The sequence below is a fragment of the Rhipicephalus microplus genome, chromosome 1 (assembly GCF_043290135.1).
Source record: "Rhipicephalus microplus isolate Deutch F79 chromosome 1, USDA_Rmic, whole genome shotgun sequence".
Classification (NCBI taxonomy): Eukaryota; Metazoa; Arthropoda; class Arachnida; order Ixodida; family Ixodidae; genus Rhipicephalus; species Rhipicephalus microplus.
Genome location: NC_134700.1, coordinates 236,563,611 through 236,585,494, shown reverse-complemented (window position 1 = coordinate 236,585,494; position 21,884 = coordinate 236,563,611). Strand labels below are relative to the sequence as shown.

General features: G+C 42.6%; 1 protein-coding gene across 1 annotated transcript; it reads right to left on the bottom strand.

The window, feature by feature from the left end:
- Positions 1-14,909: 14,909 nt before the first annotated feature.
- Positions 14,910-15,561, bottom strand: LOC142767084 (uncharacterized). Its single transcript, XM_075868307.1, has one exon. The coding sequence runs from the start codon at positions 15,375-15,377 to the stop codon at positions 14,910-14,912; it is 468 nt and encodes a 155-aa protein (XP_075724422.1). The 5' UTR covers positions 15,378-15,561.
- Positions 15,562-21,884: the final 6,323 nt, after the last annotated feature.

Here is a 21,884-nt window from a genome sequence, read left to right as displayed (position 1 = left end):
CAGCAGTTGAGATTTCCAAAGTTCGAAAGTGCTTTCGGCGCATTGGGAATGTGAAAACATCGCTAAAGTTCCCGGTAATTTTCGCGAACTTACGTGAGTATTACACGCTCGTCCCACAAGATTGAACCCAAACCGCCCAGAACAATCAAATGACACGGAAAACGCGCGAGTTGGGTTCGTTTTGATTCCTTAATTTGTGATGACGACCGTGCTCAAGGAGAACGCTTCATTAAGGTCGGTGCTGTGAGTCGCGTGAAGAATAATTTCTCCTACGTTATGTCTTTCTACTGGATCCTCCGTGGGAAAGCTTCTTTGGCAAATCCAGGACTCCATTGAAATTATTGTGTGGTTTGCTTGCAAGGCACACGTAGCCAGCTGCACTACAATAGTGAAATAACAAAAGAATTTAGTCATATTACATTGGCACTTTGTGAGGAAAACTGGCCAGCAAAGCCGCTAGCACACAACCTAAAGGGTTGCAAGTAATTATATTAGAAATACGAAGTAATTTTTTTTGTTGCAACTGCACAAAACATTGAATTTTCATTGTAGAATTTCGTGCTAACATAGTGCGCAATTTTCTTCAGAACACACATGTAGCTCATGGTATGCTTGCTATTCTTATGCTCATTATGCAGTGTTCTTTGGACTCTCCTTCGCGCTTCTTGAAAACATGCGTAAGTAAATTCGCTACTCTATGCCATCTTCCCACCTCTCTCATCTGTTTTAGTTTTTTTTTTCATAAATGTAGCGTTGCTACACTTACGAATGAAACACCTAACTTATAATATTGACCCCAACGCTATTGCATTTATACTTATGCAAAGTGTATTTCGCTCATTGTTAGCATGCCATGCACCTATAGCCATAAAGTTTCCGAATATACACTAGAGGGAACTCTGGCGCTAATTAGTTTGTACGTATACTTCTTTACGTTACCGTGTTACCGGATACCGGATAGAATCTGCGCATGCGCGAGTCTTTACGGAACGTGAACCTTTACGTAACGGAAACTACTCGCCGGATAGGCTTTACGTTCACGGCCCGGAGCAAGCCACCGAGTCAAGCCAAGCCGAAGCAGAAGCGCCAACGGCGAACACGTTGTCTTGTAGCTCTGCAGTCATCAGCGGAATCGATGTCTGGGCGCAAGCGATTCAGTCTCAGTGATGACATCGCTCTGGTAAAGGAGGTATTGTATGTAAATCCTTTCCTTGACCCTGCGAGGTGGCTGAAGATAGCCGATCGGCTCTCCGAGGTGCTCGGCAGGTACTTCAACATTCGCAGTGTCAGGGAAAGGCTTAACCTAATCCTCCTGCGTTTTTTGCGAGACCAGAAGAAGAAAATTAAGAGGTAAGTGCGTGTCGTATTGAACTTTGTTATGTACTGTTCTTTCCCATTGACAAAAATTGTGATTACTGGCTCCGCAATAGCTCCGGTACAGAAGAGGAGCAGTCCGAGCTGGAGGACCTGCTGCAGCAAGCGGCTGACATAGCGCGCGAGTGCGGCTACACGCCACCGCCGTCAACCGCACGACAGCTCGCCGAACGCGACGGAATTAAAAAAAAAGCCTCAAGAAACTCGGTCGCCCGCCCGCCAGCGAAACGTCGCGTCGACAACAGGGAAGAAGATGCCCTGGCGGCCTACGCGGAGTTCACAGCGGGGGACGGTGTTGAGCCTGGTAAGAAATGTGCTGATTTCGCAATTCTTACTCGTACTTAACTGATAGTGAGCCGTACACTTGGCCTGCGTTGAATTTACAGGTGGTGTCATTTGATCAATTGCATGATACCACAGTGCTTCACCGGTTGAGTAAGTTAAGAAGAGAGTATAACAAACTGGACAAATATTTGTAAACGTTTGCTTTCTGCACGATCATAGCAGGCACAACCTCTGGAAGTTTTCTGTGTGAAATCTGAAGGCAGCAGCCATGCTTGCAGCACACTTTGCGGCCTGTTGTATGACTTAGGTGCTACCTGTGTGGCACTGTGGTATATTTTACCAGGTAGGTGGAGACAAAAATATAGCAATGATTAATAAGATTCCCGGAAATGTTTGCTTGGTTGCCTAACTTGCTACTTCTGGTGTCAGGTGATTACCGTGATGTAAAAAAGGATCACATGTGCAAAATGATATGTCTACTCACAAACACACACATGCTCAGAAAAGAGTCGTGCAGAGAACCTTGAACATGAGTTATATCAAGTGGCGAAATTGACAATGCTATAGACATGACATGCAGTCTGCTTGCACAACATGGGCAAATTGGAATATCTTCCTGCAAGCCTTCATCCTGCAGTAGATATGAAATTCTTATGAATATGCAATTGTTTTCTTTGTTACATAATCATTTCACCAGTTACATAACATTTTACTATGTCAGAGCTTGAACTATTCTGCCAAAGGTTGAGGAATAGCTGTCTCACCAAAGAAGGCTGTGATATGCCATTTAGTGTCTAGCAAAGATTAGAAGAACTTGTGGGATTCAATGTCAGACAGATTGTTGGGCTGAGGATCGAGCAACATGTGAATGTGACAATTTTTTTTTTTCAAGGAATTAGGTGACACTTTTGCCTTCAACAGCTTTGCACAAGGCTGAAATAGACTATTTGAAGTGTACCTGAAATAATTGTCTAGCTGGAGTTTGTAGATGTTTTTTTAACATGGTTCTCCATTTTTCTATAATTATTCTTATTTATGTGTAACCTACTCATTATCTATAAGTACTTGTATTCCCTCTCTTTTGTTTCTTGTTCCTTGGTTTAGAGCCCTTATGTTATAACAAATCAAATTTCTGCTGGCTATATTAAGTAGAGCTTAATTAAAATTTATGTTTTCTTCCTGACCAGCAGACGATGCAAGCACGTCACAGGCGCAGACACTTCTTAATTCACTGTATGAGCCGGAGAACATACAGATTCACATGGATCTGCCTGACTGTGGTGAGTGAAAATACACTGAGAAACACTAAAAGTTTTTCATTACACACGTGCTGAATACACTGTTGCATAAACTAGTGGATGCTGTAGCACGCATTATTGGGATAGTTGGTGTCAATTCATTTTAAGACTGGAAAATGCACGTACACGAACACACGGAAGAAATGGCAACACCATGGACCCCTTAAAATAGTCCTAAATAGTCATTTCCAGTCAGGTGAGCCTCTCAGCATGGCCCGAAATTACTTTCCATTATTTTTCTCTTGTCTCCTACCTGTCATTTTTAGCCTTGCAGTGGGTTTTGAAGCTACTAAGGCGGCAATAGGGGCTGGTTGATAGCTTGTGCATCACCCTGTGTTGTTTGTCATTTTTTTGGTCCATGTTATACCTGGGAGATCATAGAAAATGAGGTTTTTCAAGTAATTGCACTGGAACTATTGAGCCCTAGCCTCTAGCATGTAAATAAGGCACTAGGAAGAGCCTGTATTTCTCATCAAAAGAGCTGCTGCATGAGAGGAGTTATTGCCGATGTGTATTGGAAAGGAAAGCAGGGTTCAAGCTCAAAGCACACAGCACAGCTCTTATGTTGGTTCACTTGTGATGTACAGAACTAGAAGACAACCCGACGGCCTCATGCCCCGCACCTGACCGCATCGCAACTGCTGCACCCAGTCGGGCTCAAACCCCAACATCTAGCCCTTCAGATGTTGCTGCTGCAGGTTTGTAATCCCTAGTTTTGTTGGTGCATGCCTACAGACTCAAATGATTTTCGTCATTAGTGCTTTCAACATCAACAAAAGCAACTTTAGGTGCAGCTATTGAGTCTAGGAAATCATTCAAGATGGCCTGAAAAATTCTATTTTGTGCTATAAAAGAAATACAGGGTCAGATTTTAGCTGTTGCTAACATTTGCACCAAGTCCTTAATTAAATTAATATGAGCTCAGCGAAGGACATTGTTTTGTTTTTCAGTACAATATTTTTGTCCTATGCAATAATAAATTAATAAGAGAATAAGTACCTAATAAGTGTAAGTAGTTTCAGTATGTTCAAAAACTAGTTGCATAGTTTCATCATGGATCCACTTCTTTTAGTTGCCCTTGCTGCTTTTCTATCTTTTCTTTGTCTCCCTGAGAATAAGTCTGGTTTATGTGCATTAGACTCAAGTAGCAGCCTCCTTCTAAACTTGTTTACTTGTGATCTCTTGGACTACCAGGCAATGCAAGTGTGCATGGGAGCCCCCCTGATTCCCACACTGGTGAAACCAGACGGGTGGCCAACACTCGTGTGCCTCTGCAAGGTGTGTAAAAAAAAAAAAGAAAGCTTGGTCATATCAGTGTATCTTGTATTTTGCCTAGTAGAAAACAAGAGTATCATTCAAAATGCAGGTACGCAATTGTAAATGAAGATGCTTGCAATTGAAGGCAAGAGTAAAAAAAAAGCACTTTAATTGTGTAGTAAATCTTTCTTTGGGAAAGCTTATTTCTCTGTCCCCTAAAATCTCCGAGTATATGGCTTTATCGCATCTTTAGTCTTGGCCAGGAAAGGAGACATGGGCAAACTGGTGCCTCATGTGTCCTTTTATGTTAGGCAAATTTATGACGTGGCATGTGCTTAGGTGTGCCATTGTCTGGGTGCTGTTGTGACCTTCAATAGATCCACACTCTCAGGGACATGTGGCCACTCTCACTGTGAGAAATGTTTGAGCACACGTAATCATCTTCCACTCGGTTGCAATGATGTGAACTTGCAGTGAAGTCAAGGTGGCAATAAAAGGTGCTACTTTTTAGTGCAGTGAAGTGTTGCATATTACGATTGATATGAAGCATTTGCTGCACTAGGAGACCATGGAACTATTCTAGTAAATATTCCAGATCTCAATTGTTAATAAAAATGTCATCACCTTTGCTCTGCTGCCAGAAAATATATAATGTGTGTAGCCAGAGAGCCTCTGCATTAACTTTAAAGAGCCATAGACATAGAGTAGGTCATCTTTGTTTTAAGATTAATTTTTGGAAATTTGTGCATGATTTTTTAGCACAAGTCCATGCAGCTTTATGAGTAATACAGAACAAGCTCGTTAATTTGACCTCAATGAATTATTAAGAAAATTGGATGACTCGGGAGTTCTTGCTAGCCCCGGCCAGTATTTGTATAGTTTATTGCCATCAAACCTGTTGATTCGGTTACATTTGGTTTCAACGTGGGTAATATGAATGTTCCGCGAAGCCCACCAAGCATGAGGGCCCGCATCCCCACAGCGGATGTGGCCGCAAACTGCCTGAGAGAGAGAGAGTAGCGAGAGTTGTTGATTTATGACTTGTTTTAGTATATAGCAGAATTCCTTACAATGAAAACAATAGTTCAAAAATAGTACGAGGACCGCTTTAGGCAACAGCGTATTTCTGTGCAAGCCACTGGGACCGAGGCTACAAACTTGGTCAAAGCGAAGTGAGGTTAGGGAACGCGCTTGCCAGCAAGTGTACTTTGCGGCGAGTGACACTAAACTTGCTCGTGTGACAACGCAGCTAAGTGTACTCGCTCGAAGTGCACTTATATTGCCAGGTGTGATAGGGGTATAAGAGGCATTTCTTCATTTTCTTGATACTATTGATAATTCAAGATTAAATAACTAAAACATTTTTGTGGTCCTGTGTTGTGGTTTTGTGGTCCTGTCCTGACTTAACGAGCTTTTACTGTATCAGAAATCGGACAGAATCAGCCAGTTAAAAAAAAAAGGGGGGGGGGGGGGGTTGAAATGTATTGCACAAATTCGCATGACTCAGTTACTGATTGCCCTTTCAGAGTTGCCAGTTGATTCGCAGCAGCGCAGGGCTCAAAGTAGCCCATGCTCACCTTTGACTGCTGCGACTCGCACTTCAACACCAGTGCGCCCCCGAGCCACTCCAATCAGAGGTATGCATGTAGGCAGTTTTAAGTGCACCAACACCGATTTTCAAAGCTGGGTTTACTCTCTTATACAAATCTCCTGTGTACAGACACGTCTCTGAGCGAATATAAAGGTCCGGAAGTGCTGCTAAGACTTGAATGGTACATGCATGACGTCAGGCTACAGTATCAATTCTGGTGACTTCACACACCCAAATGAACACATGTGATGTCAGATACCAAAGCATACGAAATTGCTGCTTACATGTTGCTTTTCCTGTCACTTCTCCTCGCTGTTAGATTGCAGTAGTTCATCATACCTTTCAATCGAGCAAAGTAAAACATGGCTTCTGTCATTGTGTGTGCATTCCAACATCGTCTAAATTGATCACAAGGCAAGGAAATAATTTTATTGTGATTTGTTGTCATGAAAGCAACATTTTGCCCTGTATAAACTTTCCGTAGCAAAACAGGCCGCAATAGATACAAGTTCCATAGATTCGTTCACTATTGGGTGCTACAACAAGTGTGCAACAATTGGATGCCAGCCAGAACAATACTTGGTCCTTCTTTGACCCATATGTGTATATGAATAGATGATGGAAGGTCCGTGTAATGTCACCATATCACCATATCTAGCGTGAGCATGTCGCCAACTCATGTGGCTACAGTGTGTCTTGACGTCAGTATACAGTATATGAAACAGAACCAGCTTTGTAAAAACGTGTTGCATTTGCTTTTTAAAGTGTAGTCAAGTGTATAAGTGAACTTTCTTGGTTTTGAGGGCTTGACCTTTCATTTGATGCATAGAAACAACTTATAACATTTCTCCCAATACTTTTTTAAGTAATCGCAACATTTTGTTGCAAGCAATTTTGTGTGTACAGAGGCACCTTGACTATTATTACAGTATTTACCTGCCTGTGTTTAATAATTCTAGTGTTTTGGAATAGTATTGTACAGTAGACCCTCGTTAAATGGAATGTGAAGAGACTAAAAAATGTTTTTCATTTAACAGTAGCTCCGAGATAAAAAAAAAAGTGGAGAATCTAAGTACGAAAGCAACCGTGTTGAATGAAGTTGTTTCAATTAAGCAACAATTCACTTTAATTGATTTCAGTTTACTGAGAGTCTACTGTGTTAAAAAGAACCATGTGTGCTTAGTAGAATATCATGGTGCTTTGTAAACTGTTGCACTTGCTCATTCATTTGAACCTAAGACAGTTAACTGTTCCTTGTAAATTTGTGCAGGTCCACAGCGGTACGCTGAGGCAACATATGCCCTCATTCAGGCCCGCTGTGATCGGGACACTGCAATCGAGAACCACCGCCTCCAACTTGAACAGGGCCGCCTCCAATTTGAACAGGACCGCCTCCGGTTCGAGATAAAGCGCCATGAGGAGAAAATGAAGCTGAGAGAAATGGAGCTTCAACAGAGGCAGGCGGAGCAGGAGGCACAATTCAAGCTAAGGGAGCGTGAGCTAGAGGCGCTAGCTGAGGAGCGCAGGCACAGCAGGAGCTATCAAGAAGCGCAGCTTCAAATCATAAAGTCATTCATAAATAAGTAGATGTATCTGTTTAAACCTCCATGTAACTAAGTCCGACATAACTATGTACTTATTCGGGGCCATGACAAGGTCACCCTCCGTACTCCTATTCTCAACTAAAAATTGTAGAGCGTCTATTGTGCCTGTAAATGTATGAAAAACAGACATTAAAAAATAATATCTAATTGCTAAGTGAGCTATAGAAGTCTCCAGCTATAAACTCCGCCCACTGCCAGCTACCGTTATGTTGCCATGGGGTGTGGGACGTCATGTGTTTCATGCAGGAGATCTCTCTTCTCCCGAACTTTAGCCAGTGCATATTCTTCAATTTTTCAATTCCAAGGCATACAAAAGTTGAGGTAGCTCCATTGTGCCCCAACTGACCATGAAACAGTTGTTGGGCGGAGTAGATACGCTCACAAAGCAAATGTCTTATTACGTCATGGTTCACATGTACTGTTGTGAGGCTACCCGGCCACATGGGTGTTTATAACAATCCTCATTATAAATTGAGTGTTCAGCCAAATGTGCTGAAATTTCACCAGCTCATTTGTCAACAGCAAAGGACCAACTTTTTTAATACAGATTATGAAAATTGCTTGTCATGGCTCCTTGGAATGAACATTAAAGAGATACGATGACTTGGTTTTAGGTTGACAAACTGCACCTTGAGAACTCTAACCCCATGTTTCACAGTTGGAAATTAATTATTTGTGGAGAAAATTAAGGGTGAAGTTTCATTTTTATTTAGCACCTGAATGTCCATGCGCTTTATAAAAAAAAATCGATAAAGGAAGGCAATACACTAAAACATCTGCTAGTGCCAGTGGTCAAAACATGTAGTTTTAGCGTTTGTCAAGTCGTCTTCCGTGCAACAGAGACCAGCCACTACAGTTGAAGGGGAATATTTCCATTTTTCTAAATTTTGGAAAGAGTTGAAGTAGAAAAAAATGCAGTGTGGTAATCTAATACAGAAGTCATAAAATCACTTGAATAGCACTGCAGAGGGTTTCGCTATAGAAGTACCAACTATTATGCGAAGAACCTTCAATGCGATGATTTGTATCGGTGATGTTTCGTACTTTGTTGCATGGAGGTTTATGCATATTTTATGAACAATTTTATGGTTGTACAAAACTGCAACAGCTGCTCTTGATGATGCTTTGCTGTTAGCTGTTCAACAAGCTCTGCCGATAGCGCCTCCCGTTTGCCACTTGCTGTTGCCAATACATTGCCCCTCTGTCTCACATAAGGCCAGTGGAAAATGTACGAGGTCTGTTAGAAAAGTATCCGACCCCCCCCCCCCTTTTTTTGCTAGCACTTCATGAATTTCGAACAAGCGCGCTTGCATTAGCCGATTTTGAACCTTCGTGTGCGCGTGTGAATTTTTCCCGCCTGGCAATTTCGTCAGTCGCTGGGATGCAGTGTTTGAGTGAGGTATGCACAGTGCTCTCATTGGTTTTTCATTGCAAGGAAAATGAGGGAGCGACTGGAGCAGTGGTAGAATGCTCCCAGCAATGGCAGCACCTCTAAGAGCAGTCTCTAGAGTCCCAAGGGGACTACTTGGAGGGTGTTTAGGTTTACAATGCTGCAATAATGCCCGTTATTGCTGTTCCACCAAAGTTTGGATACTTTTCTAACCGACCTCATATGATGCCTGTAGGTGCATATATGCTTTCATAGAGTTACAGCCTCCTCTTCATTGTTGAATTTGTTGTTTCCCTAATTTTATTTCAGGCTGAGACATTCTAGCTATGGGGCACAAGCTCGAGATTCAGATGTTGCCTCTTTCTCTCACTTTAGGGTTCAAAGGATACAACTTTCAGAAGGGTTGACAGGCGGGCTAGTTGGTAATAATTCATAATGAAAAAATTGAAAGCGCCAACCAACGGGACAACAGGCTTGTTTGTCTTTTCTCTTGTGTCTCGTTGGTTTGCGCTTCCAATTTTTTCATTATGGATACAACTTTATCGAATGTCTATCAAGGTTTCATGCAATATCGGCTTGGTCTCGCACGGGGAAACGTCAAAGCTTTGCCTCAAAGCCGCCTCGTGAGCTTGCTGGACTGCTCACATTTAGACGCGAAAGTTTGAGATGTGCAGAGCAGTAGCCAAACTCAATGAAAGGGTCTCCAGAGTAACTGCAAGCATTCTGGCAACATAACTACAACCCTACAACATGTGTTAGAGTGTTGCACGTCCTTTCTGGTACGAATTTTACTTGTCGTCCTGATGGTTGTTCGAATATATCCATCTTAGACGGACTGGATTAGTGAAGTTGTTCATGTAGAGCTACCCCCAGAAAATGGCCTGTCTGCTGTTTTCTTTGGGACTAAGCAGTGGGAATATCCTTCTTGTGTTAACGTATGCTTTTGTTTTTCTCATTATAGCTAGTGATCCTATCCTTATGCATGAGGTATGTTCCTTATTGTACGAGAGGCATGTCCATGGTCAGCGCTGCATGTCTCTGGCCATCAAGTGTGTAGTCTCGTTTTTATTTGGGAGGATATCACGTTCTGTGGTGATGTGAGTGGGGAACTACAAGATGGTCGAGCTCACGTTTCTGGCTCTGCCCGCTTTGCCAGAATGTCCAAGGCTTCCTTGGGAATCGTGCTTTTAGCATAGTTTTTTTTATTGCTGTTTCGGATTTGCATTAGACAACTTCGCATACCTAATTTTTTAGGGCCAGTGCAATATTGTTGCAATATAGGGAACGAAGAAGCTTGCTCAGATTGAAAGCAGATGACGCGACTCGTAACCCCCTGGACAACTGCTGAAATTATTGTCAATATACCAACTATGCACTCGTGTGCCTCTGCACTCTTCCCGCAACATTTGGTGGATGTGCTGGGTACCACGATGGAGCTTTGCAGTAAACGTCATGTGCTTGCTGCCACCCTGGAAAACAGACAGCCATTGTCTTGTCACCCACTTGTGTTGCATTTCTCGATCACCGCGCTGCGCCTCTCGCGCAGCTGATGCTAGCTCGAGCTGCGTGAGGATTAGAACAAGCTCACGCGCCTGGCGGTTTTGGCGTGGCAGCCGCAGCAGCTCCACTTCGGCAATCGAATAAAGCAGCGAGTTTGACACGACCACGTTGGCCGCAGTGCCGTCTTCCTCTCTCGCTACAGGTGGGTTGCCATTGTGATAGATTATGCAGCAAGATATGCCATTGCGCAAGCAATGCCGACCAGCTGTGCAGCGGATGTTGAGGACTTTCTACTCCCCGATGTTACTCTACACCACAGCACCCTTCCACAGTTACTAACGGATCGTGGCCGATACTTATTGTCAAAGGTCGACGATGGCCCTTTCCGCTTTTGAGCTTCTGATAGTGACGTTCGTGTCGCCAGGCTCAAACCATATATACTTCGCCTTAACTAATGCTCCGTGATTTGTACCCGGATGGAGTTACGCTTGCCGGGAAGATGATGTTGCACTAAAAAGAATGAGAAAGCTCGCTTAGATTAGAGGAATTGACCTGACTGATCACACCCTGTGCAATCACTACATATACTGTCAAAACACCAACTCTGCACTCGTGTGCATGTTTTTTTCCTGCAACAATTTGACTACTTCATCTGCTATTTCCAAATGTTCCATGCGTATGCTGCATGTAATTTCAGCTTTGAAACCTGTCTATTCTTACGGCAGTGTAATTGTGACCCTTGTCAGTATTACAATACTCAGTCACATCAACAAGCATGCAAAAAACAAATCAAAGCCTCCGCTTTGGCCTTTCGTCGGCCTCTGTTGTAGTCGAGGTGCACGTGTCCATGAATATTAGCCACTGCAACGGTGTTTCCAATTTTTGTTGAGATATAAATTTTCTGGCCATGCTGGTGGTAAATTGTGCCAAGTTTGTTCATAATTTGTTTTCTTATGGTAGTGGTTGACATGCATTCAAGCTGCGAAATGCATTGTGATTTGGCTATTTCTTTTAAGGTGTTGTGCATACCCAGCTTGGTCCAAAGCTAGATGAAATTTTTTGGCTGTGCAGAAAGTGTCTTCATTGCAGGGGCTATCATGATATATTATTGTGATACTAGATGTACCTGAAATTTGTTACATGTACTTAAGATCTTGAATGTCCCCGAGCTACTTCTCAATAAATCTAGTCGGTTAATTATGTGATAGACAATAAACTCAAGTATATTTATATTGCTTAGCCGGCTCTTGTTCAGTTGTTGCCTCTTGCTTTCACTTTGTAGATCAACGTGTCTGGCTCGGCTAAAATAGTTTTCATTTTGTGGTCTCATGTGATACATTCTGTGATGCTTGTTGTACCTGAAATTTTACAAAGATGCTTTAGAAACCTTGAGTGCCCCAGCGGAGTAGTGACTTTAGTAATGAAATATGTGAAACAAAATAAAACCAAATATTTTTTTCACCAGGTTTATGTCACAATTTCATGCACACTTTGCGACTTTGAGTGAGCAATGAGTCTCTATCCTAGGCAATGATTTTTCTACTCCAGACTACTGTATGCTATTTCAAAACATCGACACTGGGTGAGATACTGAACAATCCTTCATTTTCACACAGCTGCAGAAACCTGCATAAAGTATACACATCTTTCAGCACCAAACAGATATACATCTATGCAACTGCAAACATCCCATCAAATTATACATCAATGTAACCACAAATCCTAAAAATGCATAACCTAAAAGGCACAAAGTATTTTAAGGGCCTTTTTATGTGTGTTGGGTATGCGTGAGCAAGAAAGATATGCTGAAACAGACATAACAGAAGTCTTCAGAGTCGTGTACGAAGTCCCATCAGAAGCACTCAACAAGCATAATTAAGTGTGCCATTGGTGTGAAACTCTGCGTGGTGCGTAACTTTGATTGGGTGTCTCATTTTTGGCACTCGCTATTTCACAGACTTAGCACAAGCAATCTTTGCAAAATATTTGACCATTATTGCCCAGCTATGTGCATCAAAATGGATATATATATCTGCATATTTTGCAAAATGGGCATAAAACTTTGCTCTAAATACATTTAAGGTGTGTTGCAAATAAATAAAAATGGGTTTAGAGCACGAGCATCGGCAGAGGGTGCTGCTACAGGTAGTTGCTTTCACTCCTTCCACATAGCAAGGTGTCTGGCTCTCATCCCCGTATTTTCATTAAGTCGTGGTTCATAAAAAAAGTTGGAGATTTTTAGGAGTGGAGCCACCCGATAACACCACCATGATTACCTTGTCATGTGCATACGCACACACACATGTAGTTCACCAAACTTAATCGCGGCCTTCAACAGAGCATCCGACAATAGACTAATGGGAAAATGCAGACATGAGTACCTGTTAGGTTCTATTGGCACAACAAGCAAGTTTTGTTGTTTTTGGAATGTCAGGGGCATCTTCTAAACACTCCTTGAAGAACTGACACCGCTAGAGAACGACTGCACTTAAACCAGAACACATAACACCGAAAAAGACAGAAGATAACAGTGTAGAAATAATCACCCCTTCATCTGAAGATAAGTCATGAAGAAAGGCATAAGCTACATGCCTAGTGTCAGACAGTTATGCACTACTTTGTTTTTAACATGCTGTTATGTGCAGAGAGAAGGGATGACACAGGAGCTGATCTCATCAAGGTAGATTATAAAGAAGATGCCTAAAGCGAAGCACAGCAGCCAATAAAGGGTACCTTAGCCATTGGTGTCTAGCGGCTCAAGGATTTGTCATATCGGGCAACCTCCCAAAGATCGGGCTATAGGTGCCAGCACCGCACCCGCGCAAGTGTGGATAGGCGGTCGACGGCGCATATACAAATACTCGCAGCCGCGCTTCGTTCAGTGGCTCAGGAACTGACACTATACTGCATTTACCACATGTACGCACATGTTCTCGCAGGAGTAATAACATAAAAATCTTATATAGGAGTTCAGCAGAAAGCTTTCATCGATTGATTACGTGCATGACAGTGCTACAACAAAAGCCTGATTAATGAGACAAGCATGTTTTTTTTTTTTACAAAAATTATTACTGCCTTCAGTCAGTCACTAACAATGACACATAAACGCTGAAGACAATGTAACAATGATGAAATTTTCAGTTATGTTACACGACATTACATATAAGGCATGCCGTCTGAATTATTTCCAATGCCTGGCTTCTTTAAAGCATTCTTAAATCTAAGCACACGGTTGCACGCGGTAACTCTGTTTTGAGTACAGTTTAAGTACCGATGTGTCACTGCTTATGTGGTAGTAATATTCCTATGTAGCGATACCACGGTCAAATAAACACAACTAAGGCTCCTAGCACGATCAATAAACTGCAGTGCTGTAATTGTACACCTACCAACAACACCCAAATGTATGGCCTAGAGCCTCTTTTTTTTTTTTTTTGCTACGGAGTCTTTCTAGTAACACACTGCATTTATACACTATTTAATAGTCCTCATGTTTGGGAGGATGCCCAGAGCACTTTGTGATATGCTTGAAACAGAAAGCGGCAACCACTCTGAAATCATTCTGGTGAATGGAGGGTACAACGACAATAAACGGCACTTTGGAAAGTTGCACTCGCTGATCTTATTACAACGCATAAGCATTCGAAAAATAAAATGCTCTCGTACGTTGTTATAGGCATAGGTAAAACAGTTACACTCGCACTGACATGACTGGACAAACCACACTTTGAAAATTTCCAAGACGTACGCGCACATACATACAAGCATGACGTGGCTAGCAGACGACGCACAGAGCAATGCACCAGGCGACGACTTTGCTCAATCTCGCGGCCAATAGATTTCTGTTGGACTCCAGCAGAATCTGAGCTCTGGCACAGAGCCCGACTGCTTACACTAGTCCAAGGGTACATGAACGTTTTCTCAGCAGCAGCAGCACACCAGCAACCCACAGCCAAGAACAACAGGTGCTCAGGTCTCTGGTAGACTAAAATAGATGCCTTGGCTCATATCAGAAAACCCAATGACTGAGATGAATGGCCTGTCAGCTTGCTGCTTTCCCACCTCAAGTTCTTCTTTTTTCAGTTTAATTTGCTTCCCTCTCTTCTCATGCTTCAGAACTATAGCCGTGGTTTTCTCCAAGTAGGATTTCATTTATTAATTCTGTTTGCTTCTACACGCCAGTTCCAGTTTTTTTTTCAATGTCCTCCACTGTCATATCACGCCCCAAAGTGGTGGTCTAAAGGCTAAGGTACACGGCTGCTGAGCCGCAAATCGTGGATCGAAACCCGGTTACGGCGGCTGCATTTCCGATGGAGGAGGAATTGTTGTAGGCCTATGTGCTCAGATTTGGTTGCACGTTAAAGAACCCCAGGTGGTCGACACTTCTGGAGCCCTCCACTACGGCGTCTCTCATAATCATATGGTGGTTTTGGGACGTGAAACCCCACATATCAATATATCAGGGTCATATCACGGCACGCACTTGAATACAATACCATAACATCATTCGACACTAGACTTTCTGCACAAATCAAATGTTCTTGTGTATAAAGAAAAAAAATATTAATACAGTAATTTGAAAACAAATAAAATGAAAGAATAAGATTTGATCAGTTAAAAGGAACTAAATAGTCACCGAGTGAGGGTGGCTCAAGGCCGAAGTACATAGACACCTGGCTGTCGTACAGGCAGGTGCGGCAGTTGGTGAGAAGTGTTGCGACCTTGTACATCCTTCCCACTCTCTGACACGTCACTTTCAAGTTCTTGTGGAAGTCCACAAATGCAAAGTCTGCAGCCACTTTACCAAAGCCCCACTCAACAGCCTGCCGTACAGTGCTCATGCACTTGTTGAAGTGCGCCTGGTAGGGCTGCAAGCGGGCACCTCCATAAGGCTTCAGGAGCAGAGGCTTTAATGGGTAGGCCGGGTCTCCATAAATGACATATTTGTTACCCCTGGCTACCTTGACAATGTTCTCGTACAGCCTGGTGTCTTTCAGTATGCCTGCAACAAAACAAAAGGTGTCACAAGTTTTCTTATGCCAGAACTTGGCTGATGCATGAGTGTCAGTGCACAGCATTAACACAAGGTTCAGTGTCGACAGTATTTTTTGTGTCCATTTGTTGCAACATGGTTGTAAAAAATGGCAGAGAATGCCATGCTGGCTCTACACCATGTCTTCTCCCCAGACATGCTGCATACCTGCATTTGACACCATATGCCATTTAAGCTAATCTAACAACTTTCTAGCAAACTAACTAATATTTCAGCTAAAACGTTAAAAGTTGGGAAGTTCATTACACATGGCTGCAAGTGACAAAGTCTCCTTGAAGCCAGCTCCAAGAAAGGAGGTAATTTTTCACATTGTAGGATCTTGAAGCAATTTGGGCAAGTTAAATTTACCAGATCGTTTAAGGAACAGTATACAGTGCAATTGATTAGATTATTGTGTGACAGATGTGAAAATACTACGTGTGACTTTTTTGCATGGCATGTAACAAAGAAATGTTTAGCTTGCACTGTAATCATCAGAATATTTAACTGCACTACCATAAACCCTATAAGAAAATAATAATAAAGAACTTTTTGAATTATGAACAATGGTTTCCTAGTAATGAGCGCAAGTGGAGTGAAGAATGCTGATGCAAACATAGTACCTGTATGTGGCCTGTAATGTTGAGTTAATGTTGAAATCAGAACATTCACCTCCCAACTGTATTCCACAGCGGAGAAGTCTGGTTTCATGCTATTGCAAAATTTGGTGTACTGTGAAACGAAAACTTTGGTAGCTGGAATGGCATCTTGGCTTACAGTGTTGATAGTCACTATATTTACAGATGAATTGGTTGAAAAAGATCTTGGTAGTCACTATATATACAGATGAATTGGTTGAAAAAGATTATGCAAGATCAAGTAGCCTTCTTTCTCAGCAATCTGTACTTCATGCAACTGTGTGCATGAACACCCTTTGGAATGTCACTGACCATGTGGCATCACATTTAATTACATGAATGCAATTATTTTAAGCTGACTGTGAAGCAGTGGTCACATACACACAAAAAAAAATTCAGGAGTTGTACTCAGCCACACGGTCAAACATTAAGATGGCTTTTAGATGAGGAGACCTATTCATCGATATTGTTGAAAAATATTTCTCAGAACTAACTCAAGTGAGTGGTATATTATTAGTAATTTATTCTCAATGCATGGGGAGTGGTGGCAATCGCAGCTACGTACCTACTGCGGTTGCTTCCTTCAGCAACTGTTCTAAAACTGAAACAGTGTTCTATGTGCTTGTGCCACAGAGGCTTCCTCATGCACTAACAGTGATCTTAGCCATATCTATTCACAGGATAGCTGCCTGCCATCTGCAAGTCAAAAATATGATTTCAATATGCTGACATTATACTGCCCTAGAAAAATAACAATAACACTACACCAAAAGCTCACTGTTCAGCTAGGTTCTTAGCGCATGAGCTATGACCTAGGTATGTTTGTGATATGACAATTTGTCATTTGACAGCTACAAGCAGAGTTTCTGCAAAGGCAAAACCTTACTCGCAGCACCTACCAGCATCATGACGCCGTCCCCTGAATGGGCCATCTAGCTGGCAAATAATTCCATTGGCGCACATAACTGCCTGATATTTCTGGCAATGGAAGCGCTTGTGCCCAGAGTAGTGCTCCTGCTGAAGCTTAGACGGCCGACAAATTCGTCGTGCCGTGCCATCTATGAAGCCCCAGCAGTTCTTCAGTGGAGCACCTTTCTGGTGCACGGCCTAAAAAGAATAACAAAAGAACAGATGAAGCAGCTGCCAATAGCATTTATGCACAAGTACAGTTTTCATATATAATCTTAGTAAAAAACATTGTCCTTGCTCTTTTACTTGACATGGACAGCCGAGACACACGAACAAACAACAAGCGTGACAAAACGAAATGTTCTCACTTGCCTTCTAGCTGTTCTTTTACTGGTTTTACGCTACTGTCTCCACCACCCGCAGTGGAGGGCACTTTGCTTTTTACTCGTACCATAACAGAAAGTAGAGTTTCACTCTGTCTTTCAAAACTCTAAGGGGCATCAAAAGTTGAATCATTTCATGCCAGGCAGTGAATAAGCTAACTCAAAATAACAAATGACGTTCTTAGCAGTCGAGGAGTGCACGTCACAGTGGCAGTTACAGTAACGGGGGATTGATACATAAACATGGACATTTCCCTTTTTGGACCAGGCTATATTCCAAAAAGGTAACCAGTGCCAAATATAACAATGATGTCTTTTTATTTTAGCAGTAACCATATGTGAGAAAGCAGTAGCAATTATTGTTTATGACGCTTGCTGCTTTTGTGAATCACACTTATGAGTTTACTAGAAGCATTCATATTCATAGCTTACTCAATGATAAAAGCAGACACAGCATGAGATTGGTGCTCAAGAACAAGCTGTGCCCAGTGCGTCAGTGTTGAATCCATTACTGACAAACATTTTCACTTAACATTTCACAAAGACGCACTGCAATATGCAATATAATTGAAAGGTGAATTATGCGTGCCTCTCCTAACTTACAGTTAGACTTGTGCTCCTTGAATTAAAAGGACACTAAATGCAAATGATGTTTCATGTCACATTAGAAGGCCAACAATTAGGAGTACCTAAAGCATAAACATTATGCACAGTAGCAATTTAGTAACAAATATAAAGGTAAACGTAGAATGAGAAGCCAGCCAGAGTATTGGAGCTCGCTTAGACTCACTCGAAAGATATATTTTGCTCTGGGCACTTGCTCCGATTCAGACTCGCTCAAAATTTCCCCCTCGGACTCAAAATGAGTAAGTTTTTTCTCCACTGCATTCACTTGAAATCAAACTCGCCAACTTATTGCTGACACCAACCAACACAGATGCACAGCTTGACCAGAGTCTCGATGAGCCTCAGTGTGTTGCCACATGAGTCTGCTAGCATAATATTTCCTTTCTCAGTGTCACAGCTGTTTGATGCCAATATCTCACATAATGGGTGCTCTACTTTCATTCTTGTTCTTGAAACAAGTGTTACCGGTGCGGTAATATTTGTATTACATACATGGCTCACACGGAATACCGTTATGGATGGATCCAAACAACTTTATCAAGGATTTCCGGTGAAATAATTCGCACAAGAGGTCATTGCACTGCATTCTTGTGGTCTCATTGACCTGTTGTTTGTTGTTTTTTCGTGTGTAATTGTCTTCTTCCACAGTAGAAACAGGGTTGCAAAAGAATAAACAGGCTGCAAAAACAACACAAGCTGCCACATTTACATGTAATGTGATCGCTGGAATGTGCCCATGTTTGTCTGAGCTCAAAATTGTAGTACAGATGTATTCTCTCAGCGTGTGCGAATATATCTTTTAAACTCGCTGCGACGCGAACTGAACATTTTAAACTTCGAGGAACGAACAGACGCATTTTAATGAATTTAACCAGCCTGAACCAAGGTTTTTACTGCAGCGTCCTGGTGTTATGCCGTAAAATCGCCAATTTAGTAGACTCGCAATGCAACGAAATTGAAATCAGTAATTGAAATAAACGTGGCATATTTTGTCGTTTCAACTTTCACGCCAGCTACTATGGATATTCTGCCAGTTTTTGGACATGTTACAACTTTGCTTCGTACAAAAAAAAAAAAGTGATATTCGCACAAAATCGATCGACTTTCATGCTTACCTGTGAAAACAGTTGCAGGTTCTGGAGGTTCATCCAGCCATGGACTGTGAGATCTGCAAGCAGGTGTCCAAAATAATATTCGATGTGAGACATTACTTTGGACACCACGCTTGAGATCACGGAGCTGTGGCGGTTGAATATCGTCTCCAGGTCACAAAGTCGATTTGGATAAGCGAGGCGCCGCAGTGTCATACACAAAGCCTCGCGATCTGACACTCGGACGCGCTGCGCACTCATCACTTCGCCGGGAATGAGCAGGCCAGCGATCAAGTCATCCAAATCGCCTTTGTGGAACCTGAAGTTACGATAGAAGGTGGTTCCATCGATGGTGTCGATATCCAACACGCCGTTCTCGTGAAGGTTCCTCCGCGGCTGCGGCTGTAGCAGATCCATAATCAGTAGATCGTCGATGTACTTCCACGGCAGATTTTGAGCCAGAAATGGATCTTGAAGCACACTCTTTGCCATGTCGACGACCACTTCTTTGCGAATGCGGCTAGCAGCTGACCGTTCAACCAAAGAGGCTTAGCCAGAGAGGCTTAAAGAATTATGCGGTGGCTCCTTATAGCCTTCTGCACGCAGCCAACTTTAATGGGTTAGGTAATTATATAGCACCGAAACACTTGATAATTTTACATGTTAAAAGTTATTATACTTGCACCGCAGCGCTGGTTAAGTTTTATTTAAAAGAAAACGAATATGTGTGCATCCATGATCATCATCATCGGCGAACGTAAACTTTTTCGTACGAACGTAAAGGTTCCCGTATGTGTAGCAAAACGCTGCCAAAACTCGGGCGCCGGTAACACGGTAAACGTAAACCGGTAACACGGTAACGTAAAGAAGTATACGTACAAGCTAAAACTCGCTAATGTCTATGGGAGCTGCAACGCACGGCGCTTCGGCGAGCATGGGAATGATGGGTAGTACACAGATTTCTTTAATATTCGTACTTCTGGCCTGCTTTTGGCTCCGTGTGTGTACGTGTGGCTTGAAACTGTTTTCTTACGAAACAAATATTAGCAATTGTTCAGCAGTTGCGCTTCACCGTCTTATTTTTTAAAACTTACCTTTCCAAATCGGGTCACTAAGTTCAAAAGGGTTGAATCTTTCTTTCGAAAACAAAACCTAAACACAGCAATAAACGAAGCCGCAAGTACGATTCACTGCCCACAAGTACGAAGACTAGACAAATGTGTGTACTACCCATCATTCCCATGGTCGCTGAACGATCGCAGCGCCAGAGTCCCCTTTAGTTATTTTTAGGAAACTCTATGCCTATGGCCAGTGCTGCACACTGTGGAGCTGTAACACAAGGGGGCCTGGATTAGTCAAGCTGCAGCAAAGCAGCCTTTTCCCGTGACCCCCTTTCTTCTTGCTGAGATCAAAAATACAAGAAAAAAGTTTGAAAGTTGTATGAAGCAGATTGGCCCACAGTCAGGATTTTTTTTTTTTGGGGGGGGGGGGGGGGAATGGGGGCCTTGAAAAATACTAACTTTATTTTGGTCCTCAGTAAAGCACCCCTGTGCTTCCAAATTTCATAGGTAGAAAGAGGGCGGGCCCCTAGCGCCTCGCTTCCGCTGGCTTCGGGCCTGATGGCACGATCTTCAACCAGGCGCTATAAGAGTTACGCTTCCAGCCACATTTTTCTTCCTCCCTTCATTCTATAAATGGTTCCTACTGTCATCTCTACCAAATGAAGAAAGCCTCATGAATGTATGACAATGTATGTGAAGTTTTCATTCAAAGCGTCCCGGTCCAGTGGTATGTTCAATGCTCGCGCGCCACGAACTGGCCACTTCATCATGGAGTGCACAGAACTGACTACGGATTTAAACATGCACCAGTCATTTCCTGGACTACTTGCTTTAACTAAACATAATTCGTCATGTGAAATGTGGATTGCATGGGCATACCACAAGCAGGCTACATCGCCAAATGATGACTGTGATAACTTCAACGTCACCAATGCGAAATGCGCTAAGCATTGTTTTGCACAGTATTCCCTACGTCCACCTCAAGTTATCCAGTGCTCACACGCTCATCTATCTGCGACAAGAAGAATGCATCATACATGCGCATCTTGTGTGCCTGTTTTCGTACGCCCAGAGATAGAGCTACGAAAACTCTTTTTCTGCAACAATAGCTTGGCTCTAAGCGTGAAAGCTATCCGCATCTTGAGATTGAGTACCCCATGCTGTGCGGCAGGAAAGATATTGCTTATACTCGGTCACTTCCTGTGAAAATAAAACCGACTCACATGACACGAACTCTAGTGGGAGATGTGGGCGTAATCCAGAAGGCAACTGCGATGAAGGTGGTTGTGAAGAAAATGAAAAATCGATGAAATTTATTTAGGCTTAACTAGGATTCGAGTAGCATTTACACTGTAGGCAAATGTTAGCCTCGTGTTAATATGCTGTAGCTATTGTGCCTACTCGGTCCTAAATAGTGAGAAGTATTCCAGAAAGGGTCACGTACGTACTGATGAATGCACTGTTGTTCATTCCAGATTTCACCACGTTGTCCGAGTTGGTCAATAATATGGATCTCCGTAGCCCGTATACAACCCATGTCCTCGTTCTTAACGGCGCGACAGATTAGTCACTTGGCTATGGTTAAATGGGTATTGATAAATCCACAAATACAGAATATGGGCTCGGAAATCGAATCATATAATTGTTTTCATGGCACATCTAACATCGTGGAATGAATTGCTCCTATTGAGTGCCCCTCATCTACTATTGGAAGAAAGGAGGAAGAAAAAAATAGAGATGCTGACTTTCTGCGAACAAAGTTTTCCCCCCAAACAATGCTTTCCCGCTTTCCCTCTCACATCATTCCTCTCATGCCAAAAGCCGGTATACTACGTGCCTGTCAA